Genomic DNA, 21,075 nt, shown 5'->3' with positions numbered 1-21,075 from the left:
AGAGTGTTGGAGAAACAGAGAGGGAGGGGAGAGAGCGAGTGTGAAATAGGAGGGTAGATAGGAGGAGAGTGAGGGAGTGAGAGACTAAGATGGAAAGAGTGTGTGTGTGTGTGAGAGAGAGAGAGAGAGAGAGAGAGAGAGAGAGAGGGAGGGAGGACCGGAGGACCGGAGGAAAGACAGAAATGGTGTGAGAGGGTGACAGAGAGACTCTTGTGAAGGTGACCTCAGGCTTCGTGTAACACAGACCTGCTCGCCAGAACAAGAGGCAGGTGCAGACCAGAACACAATGGAGATGGAGGCACCAAGGAGACTGCTGGTTGAAGATATAGAGCACACACCATTAAATAACTCCCTTAGCCCTGCTGTGAGTTGATAGAAGTCTCACACACAGGGACAAATTCCCATATTTTCGGTGTTAGCCATCTCACTCATTTCCATTTTCCCTGGCAAATCAAATACCTCAATATTTGTATTCTTGTATCTAGTTAAATGAGGTCAGATGAAACCAGCTGGGACTGTTGGCTATAATTTCCTTCTTCTCTGCTCTTAGCTGAGCCCTCTAAAGAGGAAGTGGCTAGGCTTCCTGATCACAGCATTGTTCACCTCCAAAAATGTGCCTGCTATTGATGAACCAGGAAGCTGGTCGACAGAAAACAACCTTGTGTCCATCGCACCAGACAAACTCACACGAAACGTTATTAAAATACCGACACACACACATCACACACACACACACTAATCTGCCAGTTGGTAAGTGTGTGTTTCTTTAGAAGCTGTAAGCTTTCCTCAACCCCCCTATGCTGAAGTCTGACAGACTAATGCCAATGATGCATTCCACAACACAAGCTGAAGTCCTTTCATTGACTCTGTTATATACAAGCATAGTGTTGATAGATATCCCTGTGTGTGTGTGTGTGTGTGTTTGTGTGTGTCTGCTATCAGCAGCCCACCAATTTAGATTCTTGAAGCGTCTCGGACTTTGACTCAGGCGCCGAGACAATGGACACATTGGAACAGTTCCCACCACGTAGCTGTGAGAGTGTGTGGTTGTGTGTGGTTGTGTGTGCGTGTGTGTGCGTGTGTGTGCGTGTGTGTGCGTGTGTGTGCGTGTGCGTCACAAGTATGTGTGTTTTGGTGTGTCTTGAGAGTTAATCTGGTAATTTAGTGAGAGACTTGGCATACAGACTTTGTTCGGTTCAAAAGCTGTAACCTTCCTCTCTCACACACACACTCACTCATACAAAACCCTTATCTCTCTCTCTCTCTCTCTCTCTCTCTCTCTCTCATACACACACACACACACACAGGTTGCAGGGGGAGAATTATGGGTAGATTAGGGTTAATCTTGCAGTTCTTGGGGAGAGAGCCTGTCATGATGTCACAATGGATCTCCCTCATCTCCCTAGAGACAGGGCAGACAGACTTGGCAGAGAACACAAACACGCACACGCACACGCACACACACGCACGTGCACAGGCAGCACGCATAAATAAACCTCTATGTTGTTTCACCTTGAGTCTCTGCCATGACCCCACCCAGCCCAACGTGACCTTTAACCTCCATATAGTTCCTGAGCCCCCCCCCCCCCCATTTGTGGTTCTATAATCCTGTCATGTTCCTGTCACGTTCAAACTGAACCTGCTAACGCCTTAGAAAAAAATGTTGATCAAAATGTAGAACTGGTTTTCTGACTGTTTTCAATAGAAGAGTCCACTGATTTGAGATAAACTTGTTTTTAAGTAGACTTAGCCAACTTCAAACTTATAGAGCACAATGTTAGTCTGAATGATTCCGCCGTGTCAATTTGACTGAGAACCCCTTTTGCCGTCGTACCTAAAAAAGGCGTGTGCATGCGCGTGTGCGTGGAATCGTGGAAATGAATTCCCACTCCCCGCCCACTCTCTGGAGGCGTACGTAATCATTCCCCCACCAAAAGCCACTGTTCCGTTTCATCTCTCCAGTTCGGTCTCCCCGCTTCTCAGTCAGTTGAGCGCGTTTTCCTTGTGTGAACTACCGCCGCCATGTTCTTCTAGAAGGCAGGATGACACTGAGTGGGGTCGCAGGACAGGGACACGTTCAGCGACAATAACGACGATCAAACGATGTTTTAAAGGAACGAGCGACGTAATTTAAACACCTCTGAACATTTAAAAAGGTGGAGGTGTTCTGGTTTTATAAGAAGAGACGAAGCTACGCAAGACTCGATCCGTGACCGTGTGCCAATGATATTTGATTTTCCTATGGCGTAGGCACCTTTTCTAAAGCATATATTTTTTTTCATATTAGGGGGGTCGGAGGGGGCCCTTAAATTAAACTATCCCGTTTATTCCGGTTAAGCTCTTTCGTACAAATAAAGTAATATCGATATGAATGCAAAGGGTCCCTTTAAAACAATCGTCTGACTACCCATTTCTGGAAAGAGGAACAGACGGGAATCCCTCGTATTGGATGGTAAACTCTTACTCAACGACTAAGAAAACTGTACGAAAGGTTAGCGAAGACAGAAAGGGAAATATTCGTTTTGTTCTTCTGCGATAAACCTCGCCGAGGACAGACCATCATAAAATGACGGGCAGCAGTACCCCAGCGGATATGGTGAGAGAATGTGTCTGTATTTCATATAACGTAGGCTATTGTGTACTTTCTCTCCAATGTAGGCTATAGAAGATATACGGATCAGGTCTACTGTCTAATCATTAATTTAAGCTCAAAATACCGGGCTCGTGTTCACTTACATATTGTAACAGTCGTTTCATATACACTGCCACTATAGAATGACAACATGTTCGTCTCTGTATAAATGCCAAACCGCTTAATGTCATCAATGTGTACGTACATGAACACATCACCTGCAACGTAGGCTATCTGACGGCATTTCTGTTTACTGGTGTACGCGCCGTCGATTTGCGTTCTTAACTCCATATGGAGTATGTATAGGCCAACCCATTAACATGATACACCGTCGGTATGTCTGTCTGGCATTTTCATCCACGGGTTATGTGACGTGTACTTAATGCTTAAGTATAGAGTAACTGACATCGAGGATAATGACGGAATAGTCTGCTCGCTCCTTGCAAAGATGCCCCATCTGTGTTCTATGACCACACCAAACTAGACCACATGCAAGGTCCATTACGTAGTCATATTGACGGGATATACTGTTACATACAGGGGTCTGGGTTGGCCACGCAACGGTCCAGTGATAAAATCCCTCGAGATTATGTTATTCACAGGACGGAAATCTCCTGGCTGTTACAGCCTTAACGCAGTTGCTGATACGGAACTAAGTCCCCAAGAGCATTTGTTGCTATCCTTAACTGTTAGAAATGTGTGTATTTGAACTGTAATACCATGTGTGCGCTTGTCTGAATATCTTGCTGGTGGCTTTTTTTTCGGATAGATTCTGGTTTCAGTCCACCAAGCTGTAAGGGACCATAGCAACCTACCATGGCAGCGTTGTCATTCTGAAGCTGGACACACACATACATGCACGCACAGGCAGGCTGGCACGCACGCGCGTACACACACACACAAACACTAGAGAGACTGCCCGGGGATCAGAGCGACCATTGGTTTTCCACTAAACAGTCTGTCTCTCTGTTTCTCTCTGTCTCTCTGTCTCTCTCTGTCTCTCTCTCTCTTTCTGTCTCTCTCTCTCTCTTTGTGTCTCTCCCTGACTCTTTGTTAATCTGTCTCTCCCTCTCTCGCAATGTCTTGGCCGCATCTCTCTCAGTCTCCCTCTCTCTCGCCCCCTGTCCCGCTCGAGAACGGAGGGAGGAGAAACGAGCCACTGTGAGGCCGTGCAGAGCGAGGGATGAGGCGGAGGAGGAGGAGGAGGAGGAGGAGGAGAGGGCCAAGTACTGTGGGTGAATGAATCTGAGGAAGAAAGGGGGAGGGGGGGGGTTGCATGGCAGGAATGCCTGGGAGGAGAAGAAGGAGCCGGGGAGGGGTGATTTCCTGCCTCTCGGTGGGATAGAGAGGCAGAGGGGTCAGAGTGCGTAGGTGAGGAGGGAGAGGTAGGACCGGGGCAGAGCCGACCTCGAATAACGCTGACCTGGGGGTCAAAGCCGGTCCCCACGGTAACGCCGATGCTTGGCTCGGAGCCGAGTGCGTGTGTGAATGTAGTCATTGTTCTGCAGGGTAAGAGAAATGGCGGAGGAGGAAGAGGAGGAGGAGGAGGTGGAGGAATGAACGGCAGAAGAAAGCTACTTGGTTCAGATAAGCCTTAGAGAATACATCCACTACAGGAAGGAGAGGGCATCATGTGGAGCAAAGTGCGTGGTTCTTTCTCACACACACACACAAACACACACACACACACACACAGACACACACACACACGCGCGCGCGCACACACACATCCCTGTGTGGTCCCCAACTGAGTTAAGGGCAGGGGTTGTGTGTGTGTGGACCCTCTTTTGTTCCTGCATGTGACTGGCTGACGTCTAATTCAACGAGACAGCAGACAGAGACAATTATGCACAGCTCGTAAATAGACTCAGAGCCATTTTGGTTTCAGATCTGTTGGGCGCGAGAGCAAAATCGATCTGTGAGGTTTAATACGCCGTGTCAAAGAGCACGCGCGTCCACACACACACACACACATCCAGATGACATCTGGTTGGTGGGTGTGTGTGTGTGGGAGGCACCATGTCTTAGTCATCAAGCACAGACTGGGCTTCTACTTTTTATGATATACTGGTGAAACGGACATAGAGACCCATTAACACCACCCTGATTTATTTTATAGATGTTCTCTTTGAAAATATAGCCCCACATATATATATATACATATACATATATATATATATATATATATATATATATATATATAGACAGCAACCTGATCGCCTTGAGGTCTGTGACACCAAGCCTTGTCAGATATGAGGGCCGTCGGAAGATGTTCCACGTCCGAAATGTGATCCGAAATGATATGCCCCAGCATCTCTGATACCAGGATGTATAGACAATGAGGAAATGAGCAAATGGAATCTGCTGTTATGGCAATACACACACAGAGACAGACACACACACACACACACACATTGTGGGAGGTGAAAGGTTGAGGTTAGAGGTGAGGTTTTTGCGGGCGGAAGAGGCTGCCCCTGCACAGTAAAAAGCCCACCCGGTCTCACCACCCTCCACTCCAGCCCAGCTCAGCAGTTTTTATCCACCCTACACACACACACACACACACACATACACAAGCAGTTTTGTGGGGGTTTGTTTACAGCAAAGGGCATTATTGTCATTCTTAAGCTGTAGGGGGTTCGACACTAACAAGGGTTTGATTGACACACGCACAGACACACACACACACATGGTTAGACCAGGGGACAAATACCCAAGCCCACACACACACACACACACACACACACACAGACTTGGACCAGGGGACAAATGCCCGGACCCACACACACACACGGCACACACGTCAGAGTACAAATGGAACATTGACAATTAACGGCCTAAGTGTTGCGTGTAGGTGGTCTCACTCAGTTATGTCACCGTTCCCCCTGTTGGTCGATGATTTATAGAGTGTGACAATGTGTCAGCCATATGCTGTGTGTGTGCGCGTGTGTCTGCGAGCGTGCGTGTCTGTGTGTGTGTGTCTGTATTTGTGAGTGTCTCTGTGTGTGTGTGTGCCGGAGTATCTCATCCTAATTCATGGATATTGATGGACGTCGATGACGTCCAGAGTGGAGCTGATGAGATGATCCCACAAGCATCTCGCCCCAATCGACTGCTTATGTAACTGGGGGTGCTCCCAGGCCGGTTCTATCGGAGGGTACGCCAGTCCGCCCTCAGCCTGGATCCAGCACAGCCTCCTTCATGGAGGGGGGTGCAGCCATGCGGGCTAACCTGCTGGACCGGTTCTGGCTGCTGTCTCACTGGAGACCTCTCCTTAGTCACATAACAACACCCAGCTCTAGTTACGGCGCTCAGCCCGGCCCCTCGCACCATATCCAGGCCCTGGCCTTTGGACTGAACCCTGCCCGGTCGGGCCGAGAGACAGCGCGGACACACGCTCTCTCTCTCTCTCTCTCTCTCTCTCTCTCTCTCTCTCTCTCTCTCTCTCTCTCTCTCTCTCTCTCTCTCTCTCTCTCTCTCTCGCTCGCGCTCTCTCTCTCTTTTTCTCCGATTCAAAGGAGAGCAAGGTGGAGCAGACAGATGATATAGTCTGAAGTCAAACTAGGCCAGTGGAGACAAAAGGGACGGAGGGAGAAGAGAAGGAGAGGGAGAGATATAGAGAGAGAGGGCGTAAGCATACTGTAAGTAGAAGGTAGAGAAGCTGTGCTGCTGTCCCTTGGGGACTGATGAGGTCATCACTAATGGACTAACTGGTTAGGACAGGAGGCGAAGTCTGCCTTGAAAAGAGAAGTGGGGTTAATGCTCGGAAGAGAGAGGCAGAGAGAGAGAGAGGAGAGACAGAAAGGGAGAGAGTGAGAGAGAAGGAGAGAGAGAGAGAAGGAGAGAGGGAGAGAGAAGAAGGGAGAGAGAGAAGAGAGAGGAGAGAGAGAGAGAGAGAGAGAGAGGGGGAGGGAGGCGGAGAGGAAGCATGGGAGACCATCTCCATAAAGGAGCCTTTCACAGACGGGACTGGAAACCATTTCCAGCAGCTCCGAGAGAGAGAGGGACACATTTACATTGACCACTTGCTCGCCAGCATAATGTTTGTGTGAGTGTATGTGAGTGAGTGAGTGAGTGGAAGAGAGGGGGAGAGAGAGAGTTTGCTACTGTGCTCTGTACTGTCGGATGGAGGGTGTACAGCTACTGCGTGGCAGTACTGCTATCCTCAGCAGACTGGCCCGGGGCACATGCCCAGACACGGCATCAATGAAGGGATACAGTCCAATCAACAGCGTTCACCTGGTGATTTTTCGGTCGTAATCCTTATGTGTCAAAGGCCTCCTAGCATGCCTGCTTTCTCCCTAGCTAGCTGAATAGGATACACAAAGCAGGTATTGGATTTGACTGGGCAGCACACACCAGACCCCAGTCCAGGAAGCAGCCAGCCTCACCTGCCAAGGCACAGTCCGTCGATAAATCAGACCTTATCCGATGCGTGCCTTTAGCCTTAGTCCCTACGTAACATTTGATCCCTGACCCCCCCCCCCCCCAGAGAATACTTCCGTGAACCCAAACACCTTAGAGCCTTAATCTCAGCCTGAGCCCTTTACACAACTCTGGTTTCTGGGATTGAGCCGTCGCCTCGTGCGGGGGGTCCAATCAGAGACGGGCACCGCGAGAGGCAGAAGCACGGAAAGAGGGATCTCCCAACGGCGAGAAAGATGGAGGGGTCGCCCCATGATGAGAAGGAAGTGACGGGGACTCGACGAGAGAGAGGGAGAGGGAGAGAGGGAAAGGGAGAGAAGGGCGTAGAGATCGAGGGATGAAGGAAGAGATCGAACAGGAAGAACGGCCGGGGAGGAAGAGGGGAAAGGAGGCGGGAAGACGCTGAGAGATAGAGGTCAGAGAAGGGAGGGAAAGGGGGATGATGAGGAAGAGAGAGAGAGATGTGAGGGTATAGCTGGCCTTCATGCCGTCCTGCACACATTTGTCACTGCATGCTGAAGGGGTGTACCCTAGACTCCTACTGAGAAAGGCTCTAATTAACTTAGGGTGACTGTGTGCGCGTGTGTGTGTGTGTGAGAGATGTGTGTGTGTGTATGTGTGAAAGAGAATAGACTAATGATCCCCTGGCTCTTGGGACAGTATGACCGAGGGTCATCCATCCATCTCTTTGGCAGCCTCCTGAACAGATCTGACTTCAGGATCTTTCAGGTCCTCGAGGTCCTCCCCTCTCTCTCCTCGCTCCTGTTCAACACATCAGAGCAGGATATCTGCTGTTTGAACTTTATCTGCTGCCACTGTTATGTCTAGAGGCTGAGTCATTCTAGTCGGCCTAGAAAAGACCCAAGGTGTGTTTCAGGAGTGAGGTCTAGCCCAGATCTATCTCGGTTCTTGGGTATAACTAGGTTCTACCTGCGGTACCTGTCTCCCTCCCTGGTCCGGGTGCATGACGGACATATTTCTGAGCTTATCTTGGCATCAGGAACATGTTGCGCTAGATCTCAATGATGTGTTCTACTCCCTTCCTTCCTTCCTTCCCTCGCCCAGCCCCCCTCTCTCTGTCTCGCTTCTTCACTCACCGCCTTACACCGAATCCCCCCACACCTTCTCTCTCTCTCTCTCTCTCTCTCTCTCTCTCTCTCTCTCTCTCTTTCTTTCTCTCTCTTTCTCTCTCTCTCTCTCTCTCTCTCTCTCTCTCTCTCTCTCTCTCTCTCTCTCTCTCTCTCTCCTTCAGTCACCCCTCTTCACCTCCTCCCCCTGTCTGCATTCCCTTTCCTGTTGTTGACAGTGGAACAAAGCTAGCTCCACGCAGTCTACGGGCTCTAATGGCAACCATCAAGTAGCAACAAACAGGAGCGCGCGTGTCCGACGTGACGCAGCGATGCAACAGCAGACCGATACCAACCTGCCGGCACCAGAGGCCAAGGCGCGGTCCTGTGGCAAAATAGCATGTCCCAATTGTGTGCCCACAGCATGCCACAGTGTGCAATGTTGCAAGGGCATCTGCTGCACCTATTACAAGTCAAAAGTATGTGGTTCGCACCCTCGCACGCCCAGGGTGGCTGTCTTCAGATCAGCAAACAAGGCGGAACTACGCAGTAACATTATGGACTTTTGAATATAATTCATGCACAGTGTGTGTGTGTGAACACCTTCATTCTTTGTGTCGTTGTGTCGTATGTCTGAAATGTGTAGTGTGTGGCTGTTTGCGTGTGTTTGCATGTGTATTTATGTGTGTGTGTGTAGAGGATTGCGCTGGGGAGAGAGGGGTGTGACAGTCACAGGACAAATCCAGGAAATTAATTTATTTTTAGCGTGTTTATTTTTAAGTCTACTACACTCTCTCCACTGTTGAGGCACAGTCTCTCGCCTCTGATGAATTGGCATATGTGTGTGTGTGTGTTTGCGTGTGTGGGGGAGAATGAGTTGGAGAGAAAGAGGGATGTCCCGGGATGTTCTGATGCCATCTGGCAAATTCCAGGACATATAGTATTTCAGATGGCCTGGCCTTTCTCTCCCCCTCCCCTTCCCCCTTGCCCTCTCTATTGCACTCTCGCCCTCTCTCTATCCCCCTCCATCTCTTTTCCCTCCCTCCCTCCCTCCCTCCCTCCCAAATGGAGCACGCCTGATTGATCGGCAGCGCCTCACCTGCGCTCCGCGGCGTCAACAGGGAGCCGAGCGGTGACATCATCGCATCATTCTTTTCACAGGGTCAGTGTGTCCCTGACTCGGTGGGGGAGGGGGGGGGGGGAATGGGGCGAGTGTGTGTGTGTGTGGGTGGGGGAGGGGGGTCCTGTTCTTAACACTCTCTGTGTGGTCCTGTACCTACCCCCACCCTCCTCCACATGTGGCCAGCTGTGAGTGTGTGTGTGCGTGTGTGTGAGTGTGTGTGTGCGTGTGTGTGAGTGTGTGTGTGTGTGTGTGTTTTCACAGCTGTCCTCTTTCTGTGTGTTTCAAAAGCAGCACTACTATGACCAGCAGTAGTAGTTAATGCTATAATAGACTTAGGCTTACCACAGCTATTCTCTCTCTCTCTCTCTCTCTCTCTCTCTCTCTCTCTCTCTCTCTCTCTCTGTCTCTCTCTCTCTCTCTCTCTCTCTCTGTCTCTCTGTCTCTCTCTCTCTCTCTCTCTTTCTCTCGCCCCCCCTGTCTTTCTCTCTGTGTCCCCTCTCTCTGTGTTCTACCGGCGGAATGGACGGTTAGTCTAGACACTGACAGAGCAGTGAGATGACGGGGACATCAATAGAAGCATAGGAGAGCAATTTCACCTCTTATTCCCCCCCGCTTCAAAAACAAAACCTCAGCAATCCCCTTCGCAAGTGTGTGTGGGCATGAAAGAGAGAATGGGTATGAGTGTGTGTGTGTAAGCTAGTGCACAAATATTTTATACTCTCTCTCTCTCTCTGTCTCTCTGTCTCTCTCTCTTTCTCTCTCTCTCCATCCCCTCCACCCCAGGGTCCTTGTGTCAGCGTCTCTTATAGGATGAAACCTCACCAGCATGATGCCTGCTGACCCTGGCATCATGCTGGCATCATGCCGGCATCAGCACTTACCTGGAGCTGTCTGCTGGACACATCTTCTCACCCCCCCCTCTCTCTCTCTCTCTCTCTCTCTCTCTCTCTCTATCACTCTGTTTCACTCTCTCACTCACTCACTTTCTTTTGTCTCTCTTTCTCACCTACTCTCTTCTCACTCTGTATCTTTTTCACTCACTCACTCACTCACTCACTCACTCACTCACTCACTCACTCGCTCGCTCCCAACTCCCTCTCTTTGTAAACCTAAACTTCTCCTGATCACTGATCACGACTCTTTCCTGTCTCCCTCCCCCCTCTCCTGGCTGCCCTCACAGCTCCCAGCCGGCAGGAAACGACAAGGGGCGGAAATATTCACACTATATCCTTCTTCCTCTCTGTCTCTCTCTCTCTCTCTCTCTCTCTCTCTCTCTCTCTCTCACACTCTCTCTCGTCTGTCAGAAGTACCCTCAGTAAGGCAGATCTCGTGTCTCATTAATGTCATTACCCTTCCTTCCTGCGGGACGGTGTAAAAATACCCTGAGTGACGCACGGCTCACGCTGGCCTCGCCGCCGGTCCGCTCCGCCGATCCGAATCTGGCCCGGCGGAAGGACGTCCTTTTTGTTCTGGTGCCGGACATGCTTGTCTCAGGCTCCAGAACTGTCTGTGTGTCTGGTTGAAATTCATTTTGGATTGGATCAGTCGTAAAGACACAATGAATCATGTGAAATGAGTTCCTGGCTGACTGTGACCGGTCGATTATGAATGGTGTGTGTGTGTGTGTGTGCGTTTGCGTTTGTTTTTTTGTGTCCTTGCATGTATTTGGTGGTTGTGTGTGTCCCAGTGTGTGTGTCTGGGGAAAATGTCCTGTGCACACATTTTACCTCAGTTGGCTCTGTCTTTTATTGTACATCTGTCACTGACAAAATATACGCCTTTCTCATTAGCATTACAAACCCTATTTCTTTGGTGTTTAGAGTCTTTAGGAGCATTGGCTAGCATGCAGTCACTCTGAGTTACAGTGGCTTTCCTCTGCCTCTGTCACGAGGGCTGGCTAGCAGGTAGACCCAAATACAGGACTCACACTCAGTAGGGAAATTAACGATTTATTTTTACTAGAAAAACGTCCAGTCGGGGAAAACAAAAGACAGGGCTGCGGTAGCGGAGAATCCGGGCGGGATGCTGGAACCGAGACGAGCCTGGAGCAAGCAGGGGTATGAACCGGGTCTAGAAAAAGGCAGGAAAAAACAGGTTATTTAACAGAATGCGATGAAATACTGACTACGGTCATTCAGACGGCCGACTGACGTGGACGATAGCGACGACGTTGAACTGGCGAAGAGTGGATGGGAAACCGGGGTTGAAATACAGATGGTGATTGGTAAATGATCCGCAGATGTGCGTCGTTAACACGGAGCGTGTAGACAGGAATGCAGGAGCCTGTAATTGAAATGAAAGGGACCGACAGACAAAGAAGACAGAACGAAAAGGGCAGGTCCAACCCAGGGACATGACAGCCTCTATCTGGGTGCTGCTGGCATTAGTTGGTATATCCCATATGCTGTACTGTTGGCCTGATACACAGGCAGTGAAGGAGAGGAGGAGAGACACAAGGAGAGAGGCAGTGAAGGAGAGGAGGAGAGACAGAAGGAGAGAGGCAGTGAATGAGAGGAGGAGAGACAGAAGGAGAGAGGCAGTGAAGGAGAGGAGGAGAGACAGAAGGAGAGAGGCAGTGAAGGACAGAGGTAGAGGTGTTACAAAAAAAAGGGTGTCATGACATCAGCGGCAGTTTGAGAGCTTGGGAATGTGTGATCAAAGCCTTCGTCTTGACACCTGTCTGGGGGGTGTGTGTGTGTGTGTGTATGCGTGTGTGTGAGAAGCAAAAGGGGAGGCGGTTCAAGGTGAGAAGGAGAGCACAGATGAAAGCAAATGGATTAAGAGGCTATCCATGTGATGGGGTGTGTGAGGGAGGAAGGGAATGATAAAGAGAGAGGGATGATAGAGAGAGAATGATAATAGAGAGAGAGAGGGATGATAAAGAGAGAGGGATGATAAAGAGAGAGAGGGATGATAAAGAGAGAGGGATGATAAAGAGAGAGAGGGATGATAGAGAGAGAGAGGGATGATAGAGAGAGAGGGATAATAGAGAGAGAGAGGGATGATAGAGAGAGAGGGATAATAGAGAGAGAGAGGGATGATAGAGAGAGAATGATAATAGAGAGAGAGAGGGATGATAAAGAGAGAGGGATGATAAAGAGAGAGAGGGATGACAAAGAGAGAGGGATGATAAAGAGAGAGGGATGATAGAGAGAGAGAGGGATGATAGAGAGAGAGAGAGAGAGAGACAGAGAGAGAGAGAGAGACAGAGAGAGTCAGACAGAGAGAGAAAGGCAGAGAGAAACAAAGAGAGAGACAGACAGACAGAGGGAGACAGATAGAGACAGAGAGAGAAAGAGAAAGACAGAGAGAGACAGAGAGAGAGAAAGGCAGAGAGAAACAAAGAGAGAGACAGACAGACAGAGAGAGACAGATAGAGACAGAGAAAGAGAGAGAAAGACAGAGAGAAACAGAGAGAGAGACAGAGAGAGACAGAGAGGGGAGTGGTTTGCAGATAAGAAGGCAGCAATTGATTTCCTACCGAAGGAGGAAAGAAGGAGGCCAGGAAGAGGAGGGAATCTGTCCAACCAAGCACAGGTGGGGAGAGGCAGAAGGAACATATGATGGATGACTGTAGGATGGAGGGATGGCCGTAGAAAGAGGGATGACTGTCAGAGTGGGACCGGAGAGGCGATGGAGACAGATGACGGATGAGTGTATCGAAGGGAGGGATGAAGGCGGAGGTGAAGAGGGGGTCGCTCCTGCTGGTGCCGTGCCTCATTTGTCTCTCATAGGAAGAAAGGCTGTTGGGTCATACGTGGAATCCATCTGAAAAATACACATTTAAATGTGCTTGTGTGTGTGAGAGAGAGAGGGAGAAAAACATGTCATATAGCGAGGACAGACGCCTCGATCAAAAACCCAAGCTGAGCTCAAAAAGGGAAAATATCTCTCGTATATTGACGACAGGGCTAATTGGAGTCCAGCCAAAACATAACCTTAGTCAATGTCCACCTCTCTCTCTGTAAAATCTTAATTGTGTATCAGTATTCGAACAGAGCAGAGATATACTACTGCTTCGGCGTTATGGGTCACAAACACAACCATAAACCCTGCTTTATGGAGAAGATGATAGGATCACCATGGATCTACAAAGGTCAAGGCTTGCGCTGTTTGTGTGCGTTACATGATGGTCTTTCAAATCCTCTTAAACACACACACAGACACAGGAACACACAAGGAACACACACACACACACCTTACAAATGCAGACCACACATCAGCATATGTGTCAATATTTGATTCAGTCGGCACGTCTCCAAAGGCTGTGTCCTGGAATAACTTGGGCGGGAGGGGGTCAAAGACCAGACACGGGTCAGTGAAGAAACAGAAGGTCGACATCAACTTTTCCATCAGGTGGCATTGTGTCGTAACCAGCTTAAACACACACACATTCCCTCTTGAACAAGGCTTACATTTTGAAATCCTTGCCAAAGGCAATGTTATTAACATGTCTCTCTCATCAATGAGCCGCCGTTACGTAAAAGCAATGTGTGGGTTTGAGAGAGGGATTCAATGTGTTTGTTTGTCTCCTTTGGCATAAACCTCCGACAGTGACAGGTGGTAAATAGAGCTATAAACTGTGCTGGTCAACGGAGGTCGGTGGTTGTTCCTGGAAATCTCGGTCTCAGAAACAGGACGTAGGGAGTAGGTGCGTGCCAGCGTACACCAGCACTCCCACGCCTCACCCAGCTAGCTGAGCCCCCCCCTGTGCTCACCCACGGGGAGCAGGGCGATTATACTGATGTCCCCAAGCTACCGAGGAAATATCATTACTGCTCTCTGCGGAGACAACGGAACAGTCACCCCCCCCCCCCACCCCGGGGAGAGAAGGAGGAAAGGAGGGAGGGGGAACACCTACCTTTAGGGACAGAGAGAGAGAGAGAGAGAGAGAGAGAGAGAGAGAGAGAGAGAGAGAGAGAGAGAGAGAGAGAGAGAGAGAGAGAGAGAGAGAGAGAGAGAGAGAGAGAGAGAGAGAGAGAGAGAGAGAGAGAGAGAGAGAGAGAGAGAGAGAGAGAGAGAGAGAGAGAGAGAGAGAGAGAGAGAGAGGAGAAGAGGGAGCAGTCTTAAGAGGTATTAGGGAATAGGGAAAGAGAGGGACGTACGTGAATGAGGGAGGAGGAAAGGAGGCGAGGGAGAATAACAGAGAGGAAGGGAGAGAGGGAGTAAGTGAATAACACGGTGGATTACGTTATAACAGCCTGCTGGTCAATAATTTGCCAGTTCCTTTCCAGCTCATAAATTCAATACCTACCCTGGCTAACCGATTAGCTATGTGAGGTGTGCAGTGCATCATACTCAGACGCACACGCATTCACACAGTACATGCATACACCTATTTTACACACACACACACACACACACACACACACACACACACACACGCACGCACACGCACACAGACACACAGTGTAAACACAGTCTCTCTGGGCTAGTCACTGTTGTTCCACGTCCTTCTGGGGGCTGACGGGGGTCGTTGAGTGGATGTGTGATTCATGGGGCCAATGGAACCCCAGCACAGTCGATCTTTTGAGCTGCTGAGTGGTCATGTGTTTGTGTGTGTGTGAGTGTGTGTGTGTGTGTGAATGGGCCAGGGTTTGATGTTGAGGTTAGACTTTGTTGTCATGTGAATACCCCTAGGTGAGTCCAGTTGTGTGTTAGGGGGGGGGGGGGGCTCTCCAATGCTCAAAACATTAAGCTGATTTGGTAACGTGCTTAGGGAGATCTCTGTTTCAATCCGCTGGTGTTAGCTGTGTTACATCACTGCAGACGGCAGGGTGTGTGTGTGTGTGTGTCGGAGGGGGTGAGGATATAGAAAGCCAACAGGGTCAAGGCACAGGGAAGCACAGTAGGAACAATGACACACACGTGCAGAGTAAAAACACACACACACACATCTATAAAGTGTACATAAATACATTATCTTCCTCTTGAAAATATTCTCTCTCAGATATTTTTACTGTGTCCTCTGATGAGTACACCAATGCACACTTTAAGAGATGACTGGCGTCAGGGACACCCCTGATTTACATGAATGGTCGTTGCCAGGCTTTTGCATTGCCAGATAACGAGCATTCATTTGAATCAGGTGTGTTGGAGCAGGGAAACATCTAAAACATGCAGGTCAGGGAGGCCCGAGGACCAGGATTGGGAACCCCTAATTTAAAACATGCAGGACAGAGGGGGGGGGGTCCCTGAGGACCAGGGTTGAGAACCACTGTTCTAGATGTTTCCCTGCTCCAACACACTTGATTTAAATGAACGGGTCGTTATGAAGCTCAGTGGAAGCCTGGTAACGAGCGTTCATTAGAATCAGGTGTGTTGGAGCAGAGAAACATCTACAACCTGCAGGACAAGCTGGCCCCTGAGGAGAGAACGTTCCAGAGGGCATGCGATAGTGCTTTCTAGCCCTACTCTCACTCTGCAGATTCCCGTTGTGGATCCAAAAGGCTAGCGTTCCCCCTCCAACAAACGAAGGCCGAAAGATTACCGGACGCCAAGTGCAGACAAAAAAAACAAACCTTTTTCCAAGGCCCACATCCAATTAGACATTTCCCACACGTTCAAATTGGCGACCCTTATCGTAGGCTGAAAGGTCAGCATGTTTTGGAACAGTCGGTGTCGCCCGCAGGCAGGCAAAGAGACAACCCTGGCCGGGGTGAGCGTTTTGACCCTTCCGAGGGTGGAAGGGGAAGACGTGGGGGGCCGTGAATGTTGTTCTGACTCGTGCCTCGTCATGTTGCTAGCAGACAGACTCACTGCCGACTGTGTTCAAGCACAGGACAGGACAGGACGGCGGAAGGGAAAGGATGTACTGTTTAGTAATCTAATCAGAGATGGACCAGGCCTGGGTATGAGCAGGCCAGACCAGGCTTTAGATTTGAGATGGAGAGAGTGTGGGGGGAGAGGGTGAATTGGGTGGACCTTGAGAAGGAGGGGGAGTAGAGGGCAGAGAGAGAGAGGGGCAGAGAGAGAGAGGGGCAGAGAGAGAGAGGGGCAGAGAGAGAGAGGGGCAGAGAGAGAGAGAAGGGGAGAGAAAGAGAAGGGCAGAGAGAGATGGGGGCAGAGAGAGGGGCAGAGGGAGGGAGAGGGAGAGGGAGAGGGTGAAAAAAGGGGAAGAGAGAGGGGAAATAGAGGAAGTGAGAGAGACATGAGACAGATGGGAGAGAGTTACTGCGGAAGTCTGTCTCTTCACACTCTCCCCCCCCCCCCAGGGTCTCCACATCCTGCTCTGCGTGTGTCTGTCTCCAGCCAAACCTCCCTGTGTGTGTGTGTGTGTTTCCCTGACCTAACCTCCTTGCTCTGTGTGTGTGTGTGTGTTTTCAGATCAACCTGCGACTGATCCTTGTGAGCGGGAAGACAAAAGAGTTCCTGTTCTCCCCCAACGACTCGGCCGCCGACATCGCCAAACACGTCTACGACAACTGGCCAATGGGTGAGCAGCGTTGCACCACACAGGAAGTCGTGGAACGTTGGGTTCCGTGTGGGACTCCAGCAGGTCCATAGCCCCCCTTCAACCGCCGATACGAACACACACACACACACACACACAAACACTCAAGTTGACGAAATGACACCCACCCCTCCCTCCCTTTCCGTAGTATTGCCAACACGTGCAGAGCTGGCTCGCGCGTGCCTTCCAGAACCTTCTCTCACCCCTCCCTCCCTCAGACCTCACCTCTCTAATTCTCATCCCTCTCTTCTCTCTTCCATCTGTTTGCGTGGGCTTCTCTCACGCACATTACATGCAGACACGCGTGCACACGCGAGAAGTGGCAAAGTAAAAGTAAAGACAGCGAGGAAGATGATGACGATGATGATGATAGTGATGATGATGATGATGATGATAGTGATGATGATAGTGATGATGATGATGATGATGATAGTGATGATGATAGTGATGATGATAGTGATGATGACGATGATGATGATGGTGATGATGACGATGATGATGATAGTGATGATGATGATGATGATAGTGATGATGGTGATGATGATAGTGATGATGACGATGATGATGATAGTGATGATGATGATGATGATAGTGATGATGATGATGATAGTGGTGATGATGATGAGTGAAGATGATGATGATGATGATAGTGATGATAGTGATGATAGTGATGATGATGATGATGATAGTGATGATGATGATGATGATGATGATGATGATGATGATGATGATGATGATGATGATGATGATGATGATGATAGTGATGGTCTTCCTCTCTCACACACAGACTGGGTGGAGGAACTAGTGAGCAGGCCCAACATACTGAGGCTCATCTACCAGGGCCGCTTTCTACACGGCAACGTCACACTAGGAGGTGAGACTGCACACACATTTACATTTACATGTATTCATTTAGCCGTTGCTTTTATCCTAAGTCACTTCCCAAGAGAGAGCTTTACAAAAGTGCATAGGTCACTGAACACAACACCGAGATATCCACAAACATTACGGATAGCCAAACATGAAGCATACATTGTGATAAAAATAAGTGCCAAAGAGAAGAACCATAAGAGCATGTAGTTCACACACACGCGCACACGCACAGACTCGCACACCACCAATGACCCACACCACCACCACCACACCCACACCCACACCTGTGGGTAAGACACAGTGGTCAGACATGCTGGTGGAAAGTCCCTTGGTGTTCCTCTAGGAGCACAGAGAAGGCCCAGTGGCTAAGGGGGGGGAAAAACCTGCAAACCCTGCTTTCACAGAGAGAGGGAGGAGAGATTTAGGAAAGGGGAGGAGAGAGGGGGGAGGAGGAAGACTGGGCAGGAGAAGGCCAGACTAAAAGACTGGGGTGCGGGTAGACTTTAGACAGAGCCTACTTCACAGAGGGGGGGTGGGGGGGCGGGGAGAAAGGGGGGGAGGATACAAAGTGAGGGAGTAAGAGAAGCCCAGAGGAAGACCTTCTCCAGTTCTCTCGGAACAGAGGATTATTGATGATGGACTACAGGAAGCTCATACATAAAACCACAAGTTTCTAGGCCTAATGCCATACCACTCGCCTCCCAAAGTACATCTGGATTCTAGAAGTGACTTCAATTCTAGAGCACTGCTACTCTTGAGAGGCCGGTTCTAAACATTAACAACCATTTTCCTGAAGTGTTCTATGTAATTTGTTGCCTACCTCAATGCCATGTGGTCTCAGACTACATTTCCCAGTTTGCAATTCTCTTAAATAGTCCTCGGAACCTGGTTAGCAGATCCAGGCCAGTAATGGGATAGCTCTTTAATTCCCATTTCATTGGTTTAACTGTTTGTTTGTTTTTTGCCCATGAGCACAGAATCCTCTTAAACTTTGGATAAATTCCTCTTGAAAGGATCATGTCCAAATTTTGTGACAAAAGCGATCCCAATGTCGGTGTGCAGTGGGATTAGCCTCACTGCCAGACTAGGATTAACCTAGGAAGCGTCTCTGGAATATAAACTAGGATTGTGGGTATGGGCTGGAGGGGATCCTGGTGCGTGTGTGTGTGTGTGTGTAATATAAAACAGGCTGATTTTGTAAAAAAAACGTGTGTTCCAGTTACTGTCAAGAATGGCTTTGCTTTGAGTGAATCAGACTGCGGATGTGTGTGTGTGTGTGTGTGTGTGCTCACGTGTGTGTGTGTGTGTGTGTGCAGCTGTATATATGAGTCAGATTATGATGATGATGTGTGACTGTATGTGACTTGGCTACTTAACGTGACCACTGAATAACCTTTGTTCCTTTTATCTTCCTTTTCCCTCCCTCTCTCTCTTCCACCATACACTATTTCAATCTCCTTGTCTCTCACTCTTTCTTTCTCTCTCTGTTGTCTCTCTCTCTCACTCTCTGTCTCCCTCCTATTTTATTCCATTCTCTCTCTCTCCTTCTGCCTGTCTCAGCACTCAAACTTCCTCTGGGGAAGACCACAGTAATGCATCTAGTTGCCAGAGAAACGTTGCCTGAGCCAAATTCCCAAGGTAACCAGCTATTCATCTTATCCTTGTCTTTCAGTAGGACTTTCACACGCTAAAGCCGCTGTCTTCACGGAACACATTTTCATTCGCACTGGTAGCATGTTCTTTAGCGACGACTAACTTTCCCTACAACTGCTTTCTGTAGAGAATTGGGTTAGTAATAATATCGTCAGTTCGCTAACCACAGACAGGTCCTATGCTAGCAATGCAAACTTGTGTTCTGTTAAATCCCATTTAATTTGTTTAGTCCTTTTTACAAGCAGTGGCTTCATAGAACTGCTCCTAAAACCCATCTTAAAACCCTCTCCTGGAAGTGTTATGTCAGAATGTTGATGGTTTTAACTTGTCAGGTGTGTTGGTTTACCGTTCCACAGGCTTGTGTGGTATTCAGCATTTTGACTGTGTGTGTCGTCTATTTCCCAGGCCAGCGAAACAGAGAGAAGACAGGGGAAAGTAACTGCTGTGTCATCCTGTAAATCCTCTCCTCTTCGCCGTGGCCTCACCCCCCCTCCTCTGTCTCCCCCCCCTCCCCCCACCCGCCCCTCGCCCCCCCCCCCCCCCCGGATCCAGCGCAATGTCCTGTCCTGCAGCCGGCCGCCATGCTGATGCGTGCACACACACACACAGTACTCACATACTCAAACATACAGGCACAGGCTGTCACACACTTGCCTATTGTCACATGTCCAAGCACAGACACACACGCACAAACTAACACGTGTTCACACACACAAACACAAACACAGGCACGGAGACACGTGCCCGACTCGACTTTGAGGCAGGAGGGCACGGGGAGAGGCAGGGCACACACGTGGGAACAGGATATTGATTACTTAGTGTTATTGATTAGTGTATTGATTGAACAAAGGAGAACAATGAAGAGACTGGGGGATGTAGGTCTATGTTTTTCAACGCCATCTACCTTTAGCTTCCTGCTGTGACACGCTCACACTCTCGCACATGTTTTCTAACCCCTAGTCCGTCTGTTGTCCAGTCTCCCTGGGCTAGATCTGGTCCCCACAGCAACGCAATGAACTTGCCTGGAAACCGTAGTTGTTTGGCCTCCCCTCACACTGATATGTAGTGATACGCCAAACTCTCTCCTCTCTCTCTCTCTCTCTCTCTCTCTCTCTCTCTCTCTCTCTCTCTCTCTCTCTCTCTCTCTCTCTCTCTCTCTCTCTCTCTCTCTCTCTCTCTCTCTCTCTCTCTCTCTCTCTCTCTCTCTCTCTCTCTCTCTCTCTCTCTCTCTCTCTCTCTCTCTCTCTCTCTCTCTCTCTCTCTCTCTCTCTCTCTCTCTCTCTCTCTCTCTCTCTCTCTCTCTCTCTCTCTCTCTCTCTCTCTCTCTCTCTCTCTCTCTCTCTCTCTCTCTCTCTCTCTCTCTCTCTCTCTCTCTCTCTCTCTCTCTCTCTCTCTCTCTCTCTCTCTCTCTCTCTCTCTCTCTCTCTCTCTCTCTCTCTCTCTCTCTCTCTCTCTCTCTCTCTCTCTCTCTCTCTCTCTCTCTCTCTCTCTCTCTCTCTCTCTCTCTCTCTCTCTCTCTCTCTCTCTCTCTCTCTCTCTCTCTCTCTCTCTCAGTCTCTCTCTCTCACGCCCCTCCTGCCCACACAACCATATGTGTTGAGTTCTCTCCCAAGATGGGAGGAAATGAAGCATAGATGTGCCTAATCGGTGAACTCAAACTAGGACACACACACTGTCTCCTAACCCTCTTAACTCTGCATGAGTCGTCCTGCCTGGACTGAGCATTCTCCACCTCACAGACAGACAGACAGACAGACAGACAGACAGACAGACAGACAGACAGACAGACAGACAGACAGGCAGACACCCACCCACACAGACTGCCCCTGTTTTTTTATTTGTGTCCATG

General features: G+C 49.4%; 1 protein-coding gene across 1 annotated transcript; it reads left to right on the top strand.

Annotated features, from left to right (window-relative positions):
* Nucleotides 1–1,935: 1,935 nt before the first annotated feature.
* ubl3a (ubiquitin-like 3a) lies at nt 1,936–19,735 on the top strand. Its single transcript, XM_084684367.1, has 5 exons — nt 1,936–2,596; nt 16,574–16,682; nt 17,488–17,574; nt 19,134–19,211; nt 19,632–19,735. Exons 1-5 carry the CDS (start codon nt 2,567–2,569, stop codon nt 19,682–19,684), a joined length of 357 nt encoding a protein of 118 aa, XP_084540493.1. The 5' UTR covers nt 1,936–2,566; the 3' UTR covers nt 19,685–19,735.
* Nucleotides 19,736–21,075: the final 1,340 nt, after the last annotated feature.

This window comes from Hypomesus nipponensis, chromosome 20 (assembly GCF_054491055.1).
Source record: "Hypomesus nipponensis isolate SF chromosome 20, ASM5449105v1, whole genome shotgun sequence".
In the NCBI taxonomy this organism is placed as follows: Eukaryota; Metazoa; Chordata; class Actinopteri; order Osmeriformes; family Osmeridae; genus Hypomesus; species Hypomesus nipponensis.
The sequence above is the reverse complement of the archived record's forward strand: the minus strand, read 5'-3'. Positions and strand labels throughout refer to the sequence as shown.